The 16,072-nt window shown below is 44.0% G+C and overlaps 1 protein-coding gene across 3 annotated transcripts in view; it reads left to right on the top strand.

Moving 5' to 3' along the window:
• The first annotated feature begins 2,805 nt into the window (after nt 1–2,805).
• alkbh3 (alkB homolog 3, alpha-ketoglutarate dependent dioxygenase) overlaps nt 2,806–16,072 on the top strand; it is a 66,218-nt gene continuing 52,951 nt past the window's right edge. Inside the window, exons 1-3 of one of the 3 annotated variants that reach the window (XM_060838593.1) lie at nt 2,806–3,227; nt 5,774–6,005; nt 9,654–9,770. In XM_060838593.1, the coding sequence (XP_060694576.1) occupies nt 9,692–9,770 (79 nt within the window). In that variant the 5' untranslated portion in view covers nt 2,806–3,227; nt 5,774–6,005; nt 9,654–9,691. Of the gene's footprint in view, nt 3,228–5,773; nt 6,006–6,733; nt 6,803–9,653; nt 9,771–16,072 lie in introns of those variants that run through there. The other 2 variants (XM_060838592.1, XM_060838591.1) reach the window with 2 other exon arrangements.

Raw genomic sequence — 16,072 nt, forward strand, 5'->3', positions numbered from 1 at the left:
AGACACATAATACCAAGTTATAGTTTTAACAGGTTTATTTGAAATCATACAAGCTTTCGGAGCGCAGCCCCTTTGTCAGGTGTAGTGAGAGAGAAGTGCACACAAACACATAATTTATAGGCAGAGAGATCAAAAGATCATACAACTGGTGTGAGTGGGTGTCACATAATATCTCTGCAGGAGACCAAGGATGTTAGATAGTATGAGTACAGTGTCAACTGCTGAATAACAAGCAAAGGGGTGTCCTACAATCTGATTAAATGAGGCAGAGAGATAATTATAATAAATTAATAATAAGGTGGTGCTGGAGACAAACTAAAAATCTGGAATAATATGATAGGTACAAGAATTGCATGCTGAGGGTCAAACAAAGTAATAAGTAATCCAAAACTGTACAAACTAATTAAGGTACAGAGAACATAACAAGGTGATGGTGTCAAAACAGGACAGTAAGAAAGATTTCACAGACACAGGGTGGTGGAGTCACAGGTAACATGATGGGAACTCATTAGTTGAAGCTGTCTTCATGGGGACAGAACTTGGCTATCTGTTTCTCCTCGGCGATTCTGCATTGTTGTCTATCTTGAAGGCTGTTTTGGAGGATGCTGACCTAAAGATTGGAGGCTGAATGTCCCTGACCGCTGAAGTGTTCCCCGACTGGGAGGGTACATCCCTGTCTGGCAATTGTTGTACTGTGTCCATTCATCTGCTGTCATTGCATCTGCATAGTAACCTCTGCAAGACATGTCAAAACATCGACATGGATAATATCACCACACATGGGAACACCACACACCATGTACATGGCAGATACTCATGTGACTCAGCTAATGTTGCCAATCTCATATGTTGCAGGCAAGAATGCCCCGAAGCATGATATATTGGCCAACACACACACAACAAATGAAGGACACCAGGCAACAATTGCCAGACAGGAATGTTCCCTCCCAGTCAGGAAACACTTCGAGGCTTACAAGAGTGAAGAGTTGAGGTTAAAATCAGATCAGCCATGATCTTATTGTATAGGCCAAGTGACCTACTCTTTTTTTTTCTTTTTTGTGTGTTTGTATGTTACATATTTCACCATAACATAAATCAATCTATTTAGCTCTTATTGGACAGCTGTTAGCTTCTCCCACAAATTCTTGGCTGATGTTCAAGCCCAGGTTAAAAATGCGAACTGTATTTACACTTTCAGCTTTCACGTTGAAACATTAAAATTAGAGGTTAAACATCAATAGTTTATTCAAGTTAAATTCAATCTGAATTTATTTTAGGACAGCATGGTGAGACAGATTTATGTCATTGTCCCATCACCTTCCTTACCTGCTCTCTTCCTCCATGCCACCTTCGATCCTCCAATTCATGCTAAAGAATCCCTGGGGAGCATCGGAACAGGAGCAGGCCTTTTAGTTCCTTTGCTGAATTTGGTAAGTCCTGTGGAACCAGTCTGCAGTTATCCACAGCACCCATGTATTTCAAAAGTGCTTTTTGATCGAGTTTCTCAGTAATAGGAAATGTATATCAAGTGTAAATGCAGAAAGAAGCATGTGCCCAACTCATCAGTTTTTCACAAGTCTTCTCTCACCTTACCTCATCTCAATCAAACAACACATCCTTCAATTCTTTTCTTTTTCTAAACTCACGGTGGCTCAGTGGCTAGCACTGTTGCCTCACAACACCAGGACCTAGGTGTGATTCCAGTCTCGGGCGACTGTCTGTGTCTCCCTGTGTCTGCATGGGTTTCCTCCGGGTGCTCCGGTTTCTTCCCACAGTCCAAAGATGTGCAGGTTAGGTCAATTAACCATGCTAAATTGCCCATAGTGTTAGGTGCATTAGTCAGAGAGAAATGGGCCTAGGTGGGTTACTCTTTGGAAGGTCGTTGTGCACTTGTTGGGCTGAAGGACCTGTTTCCACACTGTAGATAATCTATCCTGTCCCGGGTTCATCTTATCTCTCTTTCTCTGGTCATCACCTCCCCTTCCTTCCTCCTCCATCCTTCAGCATGTTCCTTTCACACTAATTTTACTCATGTTTCCCTTGACTGTTCCCTTCACCCTCCCCCATTTCCTGCTTTCACTGTTCTTTCTCTTAAATGTTCACTCCACTTGCCACATATTCTCCACCTTTCCATTGCCTTTCTCAGTGTTGTTAACTCCAGTCGACAACATTCCTGGAATTTCATGACATATCTTCCACTGGTCAAGAAGCTTCTTTCCCCATTTCCAAAATATTTAGAAACAGACAAAAAAGAAAAAAATGAAACAATATTTTTCTGAGTCCCAATTATTTTCCTCCTCGGCTTGTCACAGAAGTGATCAGAAAATAAATATTTAATTCTGGAGGCTCCAGAGCAATCATGGGGGTTTGAAACACCACTCTCTCCCAATCTCCATACCTCCCATTCCTCTTTCTCTGATTCTATCTTCAAATCTCCTAATGCCTTCAGTTGCACAACTTCCATTCCTCTTGTACCTTCCACCTTGTTTCCCTTTCCTCTCTCCCTCCCTCCCTCCACATCTCTCATTCCTCTCTCACTCCCTCCATCAAATCTCCCATTCCTCTCTCCCTCCCTCCACATCTCCCATTCCTCTCTCCCTCCATCATCTTATTCCTCTCTCCCTCCCTCCACATCTCTCATTCCTCTCTCACTCCCTCCATCAAATCTCCCATTCCCATCTCTCTTTCTCCACATCTCCCATCCCTCTCTCTCTCTCTCCCTCCCTCCACCACCTCTCCCATTCCACTCTCCCTTCAACCACCACATTTTTCATTCCTCTGTCCCTCCACCACATCCACCATTCCTCTCTCTCTCTACCACATCTTCTATCTCTCTCTGTCCTGCCCCTTTCTCTCTGCCTCTATGAGACCATCCTTCTCCTTGTACAGATGAAGGACACTGGAGTAATTTCGAGGTTGTGTTATTTTGGGGGATTGTGGGGATTAACTGGAGAGCTCTCACTGGCTGTTCCCCTGGGCTCTGGGGCCTTTATTCCCCACTAAGTCCCTCTGTCTCTGTCTTGCCGGCGCCATGTCCCAAGGCCACGGGGCCCAGGCTGGAGCTTAGCGGCTCTTAAAGGCCACAGATTCCCGGGAGAGAGTCCCCCGCCCTCTGTCCGCGGGGCCGGAACCGAAGAGAGGACCCGGAACGATCCTCCGGAGCTACTTTCCCGGCGGACACCGACCGGAACCTGAAAGCGTGAGACGACCGGAAATCAGGGCCTGAGGTGGGAGCGCGAGCGGAGCAATACCCCATAGCAACCAGGAACCCCCATAGCAACCGCAGAGACCCCCCAACAACCAGGAATCCCCATAGCAACCAGGAACCCCCATAGCAACCGCAGAGACCCCCCAACAACCAGGAATCCCCATAGCAACCAGGAACCCCCACAGCAACCGCAGAGACCCCCCAACAACCAGGAATCCCCATAGCAACCGCAGAGACCCCCCAACAACCAGGAATCCCCATAGCAACCAGGAACCCCCACAGCAACCGCAGAGACCCCCCAACAACCAGGAATCCCCATAGCAACCGCAGAGACCCCCTTAACACACGGAAAACCCCATAGCCACTGGAAAGACCCTGTTAACAACTCGGAATTCCCATAGCAATTACAGAGACCCCCTTAAGTGTCAGGAATCCCCATAGCAACCATAGAGACCCCCTTACATGGAATTCACTTCAGCAACTGCAGAAACCCCCTTAATAATTGGCAATCCTTATAGCAACTATACATACCTGCTTAACAACTAGGAATCCCCATAGCAACCGCAGAGACCCCCTTAACAACTGGGAATTTCCATAGCAACCGCAGAGAATCCCCATAGCAACTGCAGAGACTCACAACCGGGAATCTCCATAGCAACTGCAGATCTCCTTAACAACTGGGAATTTCCATAGCAACCGCAGAGAATCCCCATAGCAACTGCAGAGACTCACAACCGGGAATCTCCATATCAACTGCAGATCTCCTTAACAACTGGGAATCCCCATAGCAACCGCAGACACCCCCCCCTTAAAACATGGATTCCCCATAGCAACTGCAGACACCCAATTAACGACCAGGAATTCTCATAGCAATCGCAGAGATCCCCTTAACAACCTGGGAATTCCCATAGCAACTGCAGAGACCCAGCTAACAACAGGGAATCTCCATAGCAACTGCAGAGACCTGCTTAACACACGGGAATCCCCATAGCCACTGGAAAGACCCTGTTAACAACTCAGAATCCCCATAGCAATGACAGAGACCCCCTTAAATGGAATTCACTATAGCAACTGTAGAAACCCCCTTAATAATTGGCAATCCTTATAGCAACCATACATACCTGCTTAACAACTAGGAATCCCCATAGCAACCGCAGAGACCCCCTTAACAACTGGGAATTCCCACAGCAACTAATGTGACCTCCTTAGCAGCTGGGGATCTCCATAGCAACGGGAGAGACCCTTTTGACAGCTGGAGAGATCCTCTTATCAATCGGGGACTCTCCCTAGCAACCAGACAGCCCATTTGAATCCTCTTAGCAACCGGAGAGACCTTTTAGCAAATGAACAACCCACTTATCAACAAGGGTGATCCCTCCCCCACACCTGCAACTTGTCTCACCCCATTAGCAACCGGGTGAAATCCCCCCTGAGCAAACCAGGGTGGGCCTCCCCTACATGCGGCAAACTGTCAACTTGTTAACAACCAGGGAAATCCCCTTTACCAGAGAGATCTGTGAACTACGGGGAGTATCGCGAAGGAAACCTTCGAGACCCCAGGGAATCTATTGCAACCAGACAAACCACTTTAGAAACTGCAGAGAGTTCCCCTTTGTTCCTGGGGAACCCCCATAGCAACCAGGCAGACCTACATAATAGCTGGCTGGATGCTCAGAACAACCAGAGAGATCCCCCCTCCTCAGTTGGAGAGATTCCTTTTGCAACCAGATAACAACCAGGGAATCACCCTTAGCAACTGCCTTGGGGTGGCACAGGGGCACAGTGGTTAGCACTGCTGCCTCACAGCGCCAGAGACCCGGGTTCAATTCCCGACTCAGGCGACTGACTGTGTGGAGTTTGCACATTCTCCCCGTGTCTGCGTGGGTTTCCTCCGGGTGCTCCGGTTTCCTCCCACAGTCCAAAGATGTGCAGGTCAGGTGAATTGGCCATGCTAAATTGCCCATAGTGTTAGGTAAAGGGGTAAATGTAGGGGAATGGGTGGGTTGCACTTCGGCGGGTCGTTGTGGACTTGTTGGGCCGAAGGGCCTGTTTCTACACTGTAATTAACCTAATCTAATCTAATAATCTCCCTTAGCAACTGGAGAGACTCCCTTAAAAGCTGGAGAGATCCCCTTAACCAGGGAATCACCCTTCGCAACTGCCTCGGGGCGGCATGGTGGCTCAGTGGTTAGCACTGTGCCCTCACAGCACCAGGGACCCGGGGTCAATTCCAGTCTTGGGTGTTTGTCTGTGTGGAGTTTGCACATTATCCCTGTGTCTGTGTGGTTTTCCTCCGGGTGCTCTGGTTTCCTCCCACAGTCCAAAGATGTGCAGGTTAGGTTAATTGACTGTGCTAAATTACTCATAGTGTTCAGGGATGTCTAGGTTAAGTGCATTAGTCGGGGTAAATGTACAGTAGTAGGGTAGGGGATTGGGTATGGATGGGTTACTCTTTGGAGGGTCGGTGTGGACTTGTTGGGCCAAATGGCCTGTTTCCACACTGTAGGGTTTCTATGAGAACCAGAGGAATGTTCTTAACAACCGTGGCAATCCCTTCTTGACCAGAGAGCCCATCTGCAACTGGGCAATTCCTGAGCAGCTGGAGTGTCCCATGGCAACTGAATAAACAGGGTGGTGCCCCGCTCCCAGCAACCTGTCAGAAAAATATAGAATTCCTCCAGAAAACAAGGAGACCATTTGGCCCATTGAGTCAGCACATCCTTGGCCTCAATACTGCCACAAACTCGATTCACCAGCTGCCGCCTCAGGCTAACTCAGTCTGTTGGAGCCCAAGCTGGTGAGTCGATGTAAAAAAACTTCTACAGCACTATTTTCCACAAGAGGAGTGTTGTGCGTGGTGCCCTAGTTGATATTTGTCCCTCATTCACCATCATGAAAACAGATTGTCTGGACCTTATTTTCTTGTTGTTTGAAGGACTTGCGGTGTGAGAATTGCCTGTTGTGTTTCCTGCATGACAACATGATGTCCTCTCAGAGAAAACTTGATTGTGAAGCACTTTAAGACTTGTGGTGATAAAAAGTGCAATATAAATGCAAGTCTTCCATTGATAATGGCCCTTGTTATGTTAAACCATGTTCCCATGTGCCACACACATGAATGTAGACAATCATATGAGACTACTTGAAAAATGATATTCAAGCCAACATCAAACTGAAATCAGATCATTACATTATTAATTTGTGTTTTATTTCTGGATTCCCATTGCATGCAAATTGTCTAACCCATTTGCTTCACTAACAATAATGTGTTCCTGACGTAATGTTCTTGGCTGCTAAGCACCTTGGAAGACCCTGAACATAAAATGACCCATTTTAACACACATTTTTCTGTTTTCTATGAAGACTTATCTTCAATAGATGTGCCCAGCCACAAATGGTGTATTTACGGCCCTGAGACCCAAGATCCAAATTCAATGATTTCTGGCTGTTCCTCTGAACACAGTAAAATATCCTTTATCTTGATGTACTGCATAAGCAATACTTGTTGCTTGTGTGACAGGCTGCAGGAAGTCCTGTGGTGAAGAACACTCCTTAAGAAAGGTCCCTTGTTCTTTAGCTGTTGGTTGTTGCAGAGTAAGCACAGAACTGCTGATCCATTCAGTTTTCAAAGTCTGGAAAATGAACATAGTGTTAACCAGTGTAGAGACCAATTTTAGCTGAAAATGTGTTGCTAGAAAAGCACAGCAGGTCAGGCAGCATCCAAGGAGCAGGAGAATCGACGTTTCGGGCATGAGCCCTTCTTCAGGAAAGAGGAAACTGTGTCCAGCAGGCTAAGATAAAAGGTAGGGAGGAGGGACTTGGGGGAGGGGCGTTAGAAATGCAATAGGTGGAAGGAGATCATGGTGAGGGTGATAGGCCGGAGTGGGAGTGGGGGCGGAGAGGTCAGGAAGAAGATTGCAGGTTAGGAAGGCGGTGCTGAGTTCGAGGGATTTGACTAAGACAAGGTGGGGGGAGGGGAAATGAGGAAACTAAAGAAATCGGAGTTCATCCCTTGTGGTTGGAGGGTTCCTAGGCGGAAGATGAGGCGCTCTTCCTCCACCGTCGTGTTGCTATGGTCTGGCGATGGAGGAGTCCAAGGACCTGCATGTCCTTGGTGGAGTGGGAGGGGGAGTTGAAGTGTTGAGCCACGGGGTGGTTGGATTGGTTGGTCCGGGTGTCCCACTTGCGGAACATTTCAGAGAACACCTCTGGGACACCCGGACCAACCAACCCAACCACGCCGTGGCTCAACACTTCAACTCCCCCTCCCACTCCACCAAGGACATGCAGGTCCTTGGACTCCTCCATCGCCAGACCATAGCAACACGACGGTGGAGGAAGAGCGCCTCATCTTCCGCCTAGGAACCCTCCAACCACAAGGGATGAACTCCGATTTCTTTAGTTTCCTCATTTCCCCTTCCCCCACCTTGTCTTAGTCAAATCCCTCGAACTCAGCACTGCCTTCCTTACCTGCAATCTTCTACCTGACCTCTCCGCCCCCACACCCACTCCGGCCTATCACCCTCACCTTGACCTCCTTCCACCTATTGCATTTCCAACGCCCCGCCCCCAAGTCCCTCCTCCCTACCTTTTATCTTAGCCTGCTGGACACACTTTCGTCATTCCTGAAGAAGGACTCATGCCCGAAATGTCGATTCTCCTGCTCCTTGGATGCTGCCTGACCTGCTGCGCTTTTCCAGCAACACATTTTCAGCTCGGATCTCCAGCATCTGCAGTCCTCACTTTCTCCTAGAGACCAATTTTAGTAGATTTTCATGGCGCGGATTTTAGGAAACCTTGCCATGAAAATCTACTGGGTGCAAAAAAGCTGTACTTCAGCTGGATTATCATCGCACAAAGGAAACTTTTACCAATCTAGGGAATCAATAAACAATCAATAGACAATAGGTGCAGGAGTAGGCCATTCTGCCCTTCGAGCCTCCACCACCATTCAATATGATCATGGCTGATCATCCTTAATCAGTATCCCGTTCCTACCTTATCTCCATAACCCTTGATTCCACTATCCTTGAGAGCTCTATCCAACTCTTTCTTAAATGAATCCAGAGACTGTGCCTCCACTGCCCTCTGGGGCACAGCATCCCACAACTTCCCTGGGTGAAGAAGTTTCTCCTCATCTCTGTCCTAAATGGTCTACCTGAATCAGACCCTTGTATTTGGCATTCATCTGTTCTTCGGGGCAGCATGGTGGCTCAGTGGTTAGCACTGCTGCCTCAGAGCGCCAGGGACCCGGGTTCAATTTCTGCCTTGGGCAACTGTCTGTGGATTCTTGTTTGCACATTCTTCCTGTGTCTGTGTGAGTTTCCTCCAGGTGCTCCGGTTTCCTCCCACAAGCCAAAGATGTACAGGTCAGGTGAATTGGCCACGCTAAATTGCCCATAGTGTTAGGTGCATTAGTCAGGAGTAACTATAGGGTAGGGGAATGGGTGTGGGGGTTTACTTTTCAGAGGGTCGGTGTGGAGTTGTTGGGCCAAATGGCCTGTTTCCATACTGTAGGGAATCTAAACATTTATAAGCAAAGGTTCAACATTTGAAAGTGTTTCACTTTTTGGGTTTTCTTGCAAGCAAAATGGAATAATTTAATCCCCTATTCCATTTTGTAATTCAGACCCATTTTCTGCCATACCTCTGTTAAATTTTATGCTTGATAGAAGTCACGTCCTAATTAGCTTCCACAGTGAGATGCAATATCAATGATGAATGTGTGGAAAAATGGATAGTGGATTGCAGACTGGTCATTGCATATTGTTTTCAGTGCGTGCCATAAACTGTTCCTTCGTCACCAACTGTATCTCTCAAGCTAGCTACTCTTTGATGCTGTTTGTGACTTGGTCTCCTATTTGGCCTTGGATGAGTATCCAGCAACAATATCCTTTATGTAGCGAGGACCACCTATTTTCACCCTCATACCGTCATCTCATTCCATCCCTGGCTCATCCCCGATTTCAGTTATAGTTGTAAACCTTGTCTAGACCTTAATTCCTCCAGGCTTTAACATTTCCAGTGCTAGATTGTCCAGCTTCAAAGCTCCATAAATTTGAAATCATTCCAAAACAGTTGCCCATATCCTGAGTTGTACAAAGTCCCATTCGCTAATTACCCCTGTGCTCACTGACGGGCATTCCCACTGATTTGACACAACTTCATTTCTACAATTTTATTTCAAGTATCCTTCTCTACATTCCTGTAACTACCTGTAGTTCTGCAATCCTCAAAGAACTTTTCACTTCTCCTTTCCTGCCCTCTTGTTCAGTCCTGATTTTAGACACTCCAGCAGTGGTAGATTGGAACCTGTCCTAAATTCTTTTGTGGTTTGATATCAAATTGTCTTTGAAATGCAGTGGGATATTTCACGGGAGTGATGCAGCTATGTAATTGTAGGTTGTTGGCCTGAAGCCTGAACTCAAGTTCTTTTTCTTTTCAGTGTGTTATGGCAGCGAAGAAGTGAGATTTACAAGAGTCATGGCAGACAAAAGACAGCGGGCAAGGGTGCAAGGTGCATGGGCAAACCACAATAAGACCACAGTAAGATCACTTCAAGGTACAGAACTTTAGAACTAATCAGCATCTATTTTAGAGATGATGGGTTTATTTCTGATGCAAAATTACCACTGTCATGGGGACATCTGAAAATGTGTTTACATCTTTGGAATAAAAGACCTATGGTTTACCATCATGAACTGGAGAGTGCAAGTTTTGCCTAGTGTTTTGCTTGTTTCAGTGACAAAAAAAAATTTGCCCAGAGGGTAGTGAGCCTGTGGAATTCTCTGTCACAGAAAGCAGTTGAGGCGATAACATTGAATGTTTTCAAGAAGGAGTTAAATATGGTTCTTTGGCCTAAAGTGATCAAGAGACATAGGGAGAAAGTGGGAGCAGATACTGACTTGGGTGATCATATTGAAGGTGGAGCAGGCCCTAAGGTTCAAATGGCCTAGTCTTGCTCCTGTTTTCTGTTTTCTATGTTTATGAAACCACCCCATCCCACTGTTCATATATTCCATGAGATGGTGTTTTGTCAGTTCATTTTAATGCTTTAACATGACAGATATGGAACAATAATAATAATATACATTTGAGCTGCTGCTTTGAAAACTTAGGTTCACAGTGCTTGAGGATTGTGATACAGCTGTTTACTGTGGGTTATGCAGCCTGGCAGTACAGTGCGAGTGTAACAAATTCTGAATTAGGACATCCAAAATTGCATCTCAGCGTCAAATGGCATTGGAATTGTGCTTCATCGATTGAGTTTACTAGTCTTGCTTGGATCACCAGAGGAACAGGAGTACACTTGCTTTCCACTTCTCTCCACAATTCTCTCTTTGCTTGAGGGCAGAACTTGCCCAGAATGATTGAGGCATTGATGTGTGACAATATGCACAGGATGGAACATACTGCCTTCCTGATCAAAGATAACAGATAAGAACTGAGGGGGCGAAAGAATGACTGAAGCAAATTTGTGACTAAAATTCCCAATTTATGACAAATGATGGGACATTTCCCTTGCACAAGTTGCTCAGAAAAAGTACCGTATACACTCAAGTAATAGTTGAATTCTTTTGACTACTTTTTAAGGTTAAATTTATGGGGTCAACTATTACATAGATATTACTTTTGAGGGGCTGAAATTTATGCCTGTCAAAATTCATACCGTATCATTAGCACAGCCCAACTGATCTCTTTAAAAAACAGTGAATTGTGGTAATTCTGAACACCCAGAGTGGAGCACAACAGACAGCGGACTGGAAGACTGGGTGTAGAGCAGAACACCTGGCACACTGGAAAGCTGGAGCGGAACATGACAGCCGGCACACTGACTCATAAGTATTGATCTGTTATCTGTGAAGAACTAGGGTCGGCGTTTACGCAATATATATGCACAATTCCAGATTATTTGGCCAAAATTAGAGTGTTGACTATTCCTCTAGAATGTTTTGTTTTCTTTCTCCCATTTAAGTTTGGTATTGGAAATATGAACATTTATCCTGTAGTTTCAAGGTTTTGTTTTTTTCATTCGTTGACAGGATGTCAGTGTTGCTGGAAAAAACGAGCATTTATTGCCAATTCCAAATTGCCCTTAAAATGGTGTTCATGAGCCACCTTTTTGAATTACTGCAGTTCATGTGATGAAAGTGCACCCAGAGTGCTGTTAGAGAGTGAGTTCCAGTGTTTTGACCCAGTGACAATGAAAGTTCAGTGATACGCTTCCAAGTTAAGATGGTGTGTGGCTTGGAAACGAACTTACAGGTGGTGGTGTTCCTGTGTATCTGCTGCCCTTGTGGATATATTGGGTAATTTTCAACATTTCTGGGTAGATGCCTGTGCTGTAGCTATTACTGGAACAGCTTGGCTAAGGGAATGGCTAGTTGTGAAGTACAGTCTGTGATACTATTTTCAAAATGTTGTCAGGATCCCAGCTTTTACACCTAGATCAAGTATCCAGTGCCTTCTGCCTTTTAACATGGTATGAATTGAATTGGCTGAAGCCTGGCTCCTTTAATGCTGGGGTTGGATTGTTTACTTGGCGTCTCTGGCTGAAGGCAGGACTTTGTCTCCCAAGGAATGTGCAGTGGTCACTGCTACTAATGCTGTCATACTTCAAGCCTTTTACACTATGACAGTCCCAGTCAGTATTTGGAAAATTAAAACCCCTACCACAACAACCCTATTATCTTTAAATATTTGCTCCTCAATTTCTCTCTGGCTATTGGGGGACCTGTAGTACAATCCCATCAAGGTGATCATCCCCCTTTCATTTCTAACTTTTACCCATATAATTTCACCAGATGATCCCTCAGAAATATTCTTTTTAATTATAGTAGTAATGTTTTCCTTATTCAAAAACGCCACTCCCCTCCTCTTTAGCAGCCTTTTCTATCCTTCCTGTAGAAACTACAATGTGGTGATGGTGACATAATGGTAACCTCCCTGAGTGAGTAACCTAGAAACCCAGGCTAATGGATCACAGACCAATAGGGAAATGTGAAATTCAGTTAATAAATCTTGAAAGGCATGTTGGTGATGATGATACCATTATCTATTCTGGTCTGGTTCACTGATGTATTTCAGAAAGGAGAACCTGCCATCCTCACCATCCACCTTGAATCCAACACTACAGAATGCGGTTGATTCTTAACTGTTGTCTGAAATGGTCCACCAAAACATGAACCACCTAACCATCACAAGATCTGTGAAAAGGAACGATAGCAGATGGATCATCAATCATCAACCTAGGCATTGGAAAAAGCAATGACACACTCAATTCTGTTGACCTGGGGCAGCACAGTGGCTCCGTGGTTAGCACTGCTCCCTCACAGAGACAGGAACCTAGGTTTGACTCCACTCTCTCCACACTCTTGCACATTCTCCTCCTATCTGCCTGGGTTTCCACCGGCTGCTCTGGTCTCCCAAAGTCCACAGTTATGCACAGTTAAGTGGATTGGTCATGCTGAAATAATCAATAGTGTTTTGTGATGTCTAGGCTAGGTGGATTAGCAAGGGTAAATGTGGGGTGACTGGATATGGCAGAGATCTGGGTCTGGATGGAGTGCTCATCAGAAGATTGGAATGGCCTCTTTCTGCACTGTAAGGATTCTATGACACTGCAAAGACCTCCCTCAATATCTGGACGCTTGTGCCAAAATTGGGAGTGCTGTCTCACAAAAGCTTGACATAACCATACTTGTGGAGGCATACATTACAATATCCTAGACACCATGAGCACCATCTGTAGGTATTTCCAGTCCCACTGTTAGGACAGATCCACCAGAGGTAGCATCATACTAGTTTACAGTTAATAGGGAGTTGTCCTGGGAGCCCTCAACATTGGCTGAGAAGTCCATAAAGTCTAATAGTATCAGGTCAAACATGGGCAAGGAAACCTCCTGCTAAATAGCACACAGTTAATGCATCAATTCTCCTCACCACTTTGTGAAAACACTGAAGATGACCAGACTGCAGAATATACTCTGGGTGAAGGACTTTAGTATCCATCATCATGAGCAGTTGGAAGACCAAGCTGGCAAGACCTAAGGGACATTGCTTTTGGACAGGGTCTGCAGTTGGTAGTGAAGGAACCAACAAGAGGGAAAAATGTTTTAGACCGCATCCTCATTAATCTGAGTTTGTTAAAACATGTCAAGCTGCAACATTAAAAAGACATTTGGATAAGTACATGAATAGGAAAGGTTTGAAGGGATATGAACCAAATGCAGACAAGTGGGACCAGTTTAGTTTGGGAAGATGGTCAGCGTGGACTATTTGGACTCAAAGATCTGTTTCCATGCTGTATGATTCTATGATGCTTCCATCTCAGACCATAAGATGTTGCTGCAGAAGGTGCCATTCAATGAGATCTTGGCTAATCTGATAATCCTCAACTCCACTTTAATATAACCCTTAAATCTCTTATTAAAAATCTGTCTATCTCGACATTGTATATCCTTTCTGACAGCCTCTACTGCTCTGTGTGGTAAGGAATTCCACAGGTTGACTATACTGTGAAAGAAGAAATTCCTCCTTATCTCTGTCTTAATGGGTGACTCCTTACTTCGAGATTGTGGCCTCTAGTCCTAGTCTCTTTCATGAAGAAAAACCTTTCAGCATCTATTCTGTCAAGCTTTCTAATAATGTTGTGCATTCTGATAATATCGCTTCTCATTCTTCCAAACTCCAGTGAATACAGGCCCAACCTTCTTAAGCTGTCTTCTCTGGAGTACCTCTAATGACAGTATATCTTTCCTTGAGTATTGCACTGATCCCTTTGGCACTCCTTTAGTCACAAGTTGACAGTCTGAAAATGACCCCTTTCTCACAACTGTCTGTCTTCTAATCGTTAACCAATCCTCGAAACAATATATTTTCCTTAAGACATTTGGCTCTTATTATATAACTGAATATGTGGAATCTTTATCAGATATCTTCCAGAAATCCAAATATATCACATTCCCTGCTTCCCTTTTATCTCTCCTGCTTGTTACATCCTCAAAATTTCTAATACATTTGTAAAGTACGATTTTCCTTTCAATAATCCATGTTGACTGTGCTTGACTATAATATGTATTGCTAAATGCTTTGCCATTAATCTTTTATAATAGACTCTAGGAACTTCCCAGAATCTAAATATTCTTGAAGATTACTATCAGTGCATCCACTGTCTCTGTAGCAAATTTATTTACTATCCTAGGATGCATCCCATCAGGTCCAGAGGACATGTTGGTCTTTAGCCAGATTAGTTTCCCTAATACCTTTTCCACCAGTGGTGGTTTTATTTCTTTGCTCCATTTTGCCTTTGATCTTTTAGGACTTTTGGAGTGCACTTGCGTTTTCTACTATAAGGTCTGAGGCAAAGTATTTATTCAACTCCTCTGCCATTTCCTGGTTCCCCATTATTATTTACCCAGTCTCATTTTCTAATGTTTACTTTGGCCTTTTTTTTCATCCATTTAAAGAAGCTCTTGCTGTCCATCTTGATCTTATTTTATTTTCTCCCTCTTGTTTTGGCCCTCTTTCATGGATTTAGAAAAAAATCCCAAATCTTCTGGCTTGCCATTAATTTCTGCCATATTTTTAAAAATATTTTAATTTGATGCTATAATTAACTTCCCTGATTAATCATGGTTGGCTTATTCCCTACCTAGAATCCTTCTTTCTCACAGAGATAGAACTTTGCTGTGGTCATGAAGTATTTTCTTAAATGTCTGCCATTGTTCCTCAACTGTCTTGACTGCTAAACTCCTTCCCAATAACCTCCAGCCAGCTCTGCCCTCATCCTTTGAAATTACTTTTAATTATTTTTAGGGCAGTTATTTCTGACCCAAGTTTCTCCTGCTCAAATTGAATGCAAATTCTACCATGTTGTGGTCATTGTTTGCTAGGGGGTACTTTAATCTGAGATAATTTATTGAAACCTGCCTCATTGCACACGACCAGATCTAAATTAGCCTGATCCACAGTATAATGTTTTTAGGAATGTTGTTCCATCTTACCCAATCACTCAACCATTTGCTAGCAATATTTTATCAGTTCGGACAATGTCTAAGGTTGAATTTCTGACCCATCACTTCAGATGGTGATGAACATGCTGTATATTTTCAACGTTATGTTTCACGTATCCTACTTCCAGTATTTAAAATTTCATCTATTTTGTGATTTTGTTTTGTGTCATTGTTAAGTATTTGAAAAACTAAAAGTTGCAATACAAATTCTGCGATAGCTTGTGAGTATGTGCTTATATTATTTAACAGAATCATAAAAGGTCAACTACTTATGAGGTAGATCATCAGCTTACACAGCATGATGTGATGTTTCTTCTCATTAGTGTGGGACTTTCAGAAAATGTATGTTTTGATTTTAAAAGGCACTATATAATTGCGAACTGTCATTTATTCGAGGCTCGTTTAAGAAAGAGAAAACGATGCATTAATTACTTGTTTCTTTCTAGAACCCATAATAATCCCTGTACCATTTTGGTGGTCACAGTGATTAAAGCCATAAATGTTCCTCATATTTGCTCAGTTGCATGGTTACAATACATGTCCAGATGAGGGCACCAAGTGCTTAGCAACACCAGTGACAGACTTGGCAAATCAAATTTTTGGAACAGTTGTTGTTGCTCGTTGTTTGTGTCTGTAACAGTCATTTTTGCTTTGATTCATGAATTAGTGTCAGGAGTTGCGAGATCTGACATTCTATCCAAAGAAGCACACATTTCTTTTGTCGCTTTTTGACAGAATTATCTTTTTTTAAAAAAATTGTTTTCTTTCCTCAGTGGATTTGTTGGTGTGGATGGTTTGTGGGTAAGAGGTCATTTGAGGAAGATGTCACAAAATTATTTTGACTGACTAT

Source organism: Hemiscyllium ocellatum, chromosome 18 (assembly GCF_020745735.1).
Source record: "Hemiscyllium ocellatum isolate sHemOce1 chromosome 18, sHemOce1.pat.X.cur, whole genome shotgun sequence".
In the NCBI taxonomy this organism is placed as follows: Eukaryota; Metazoa; Chordata; class Chondrichthyes; order Orectolobiformes; family Hemiscylliidae; genus Hemiscyllium; species Hemiscyllium ocellatum.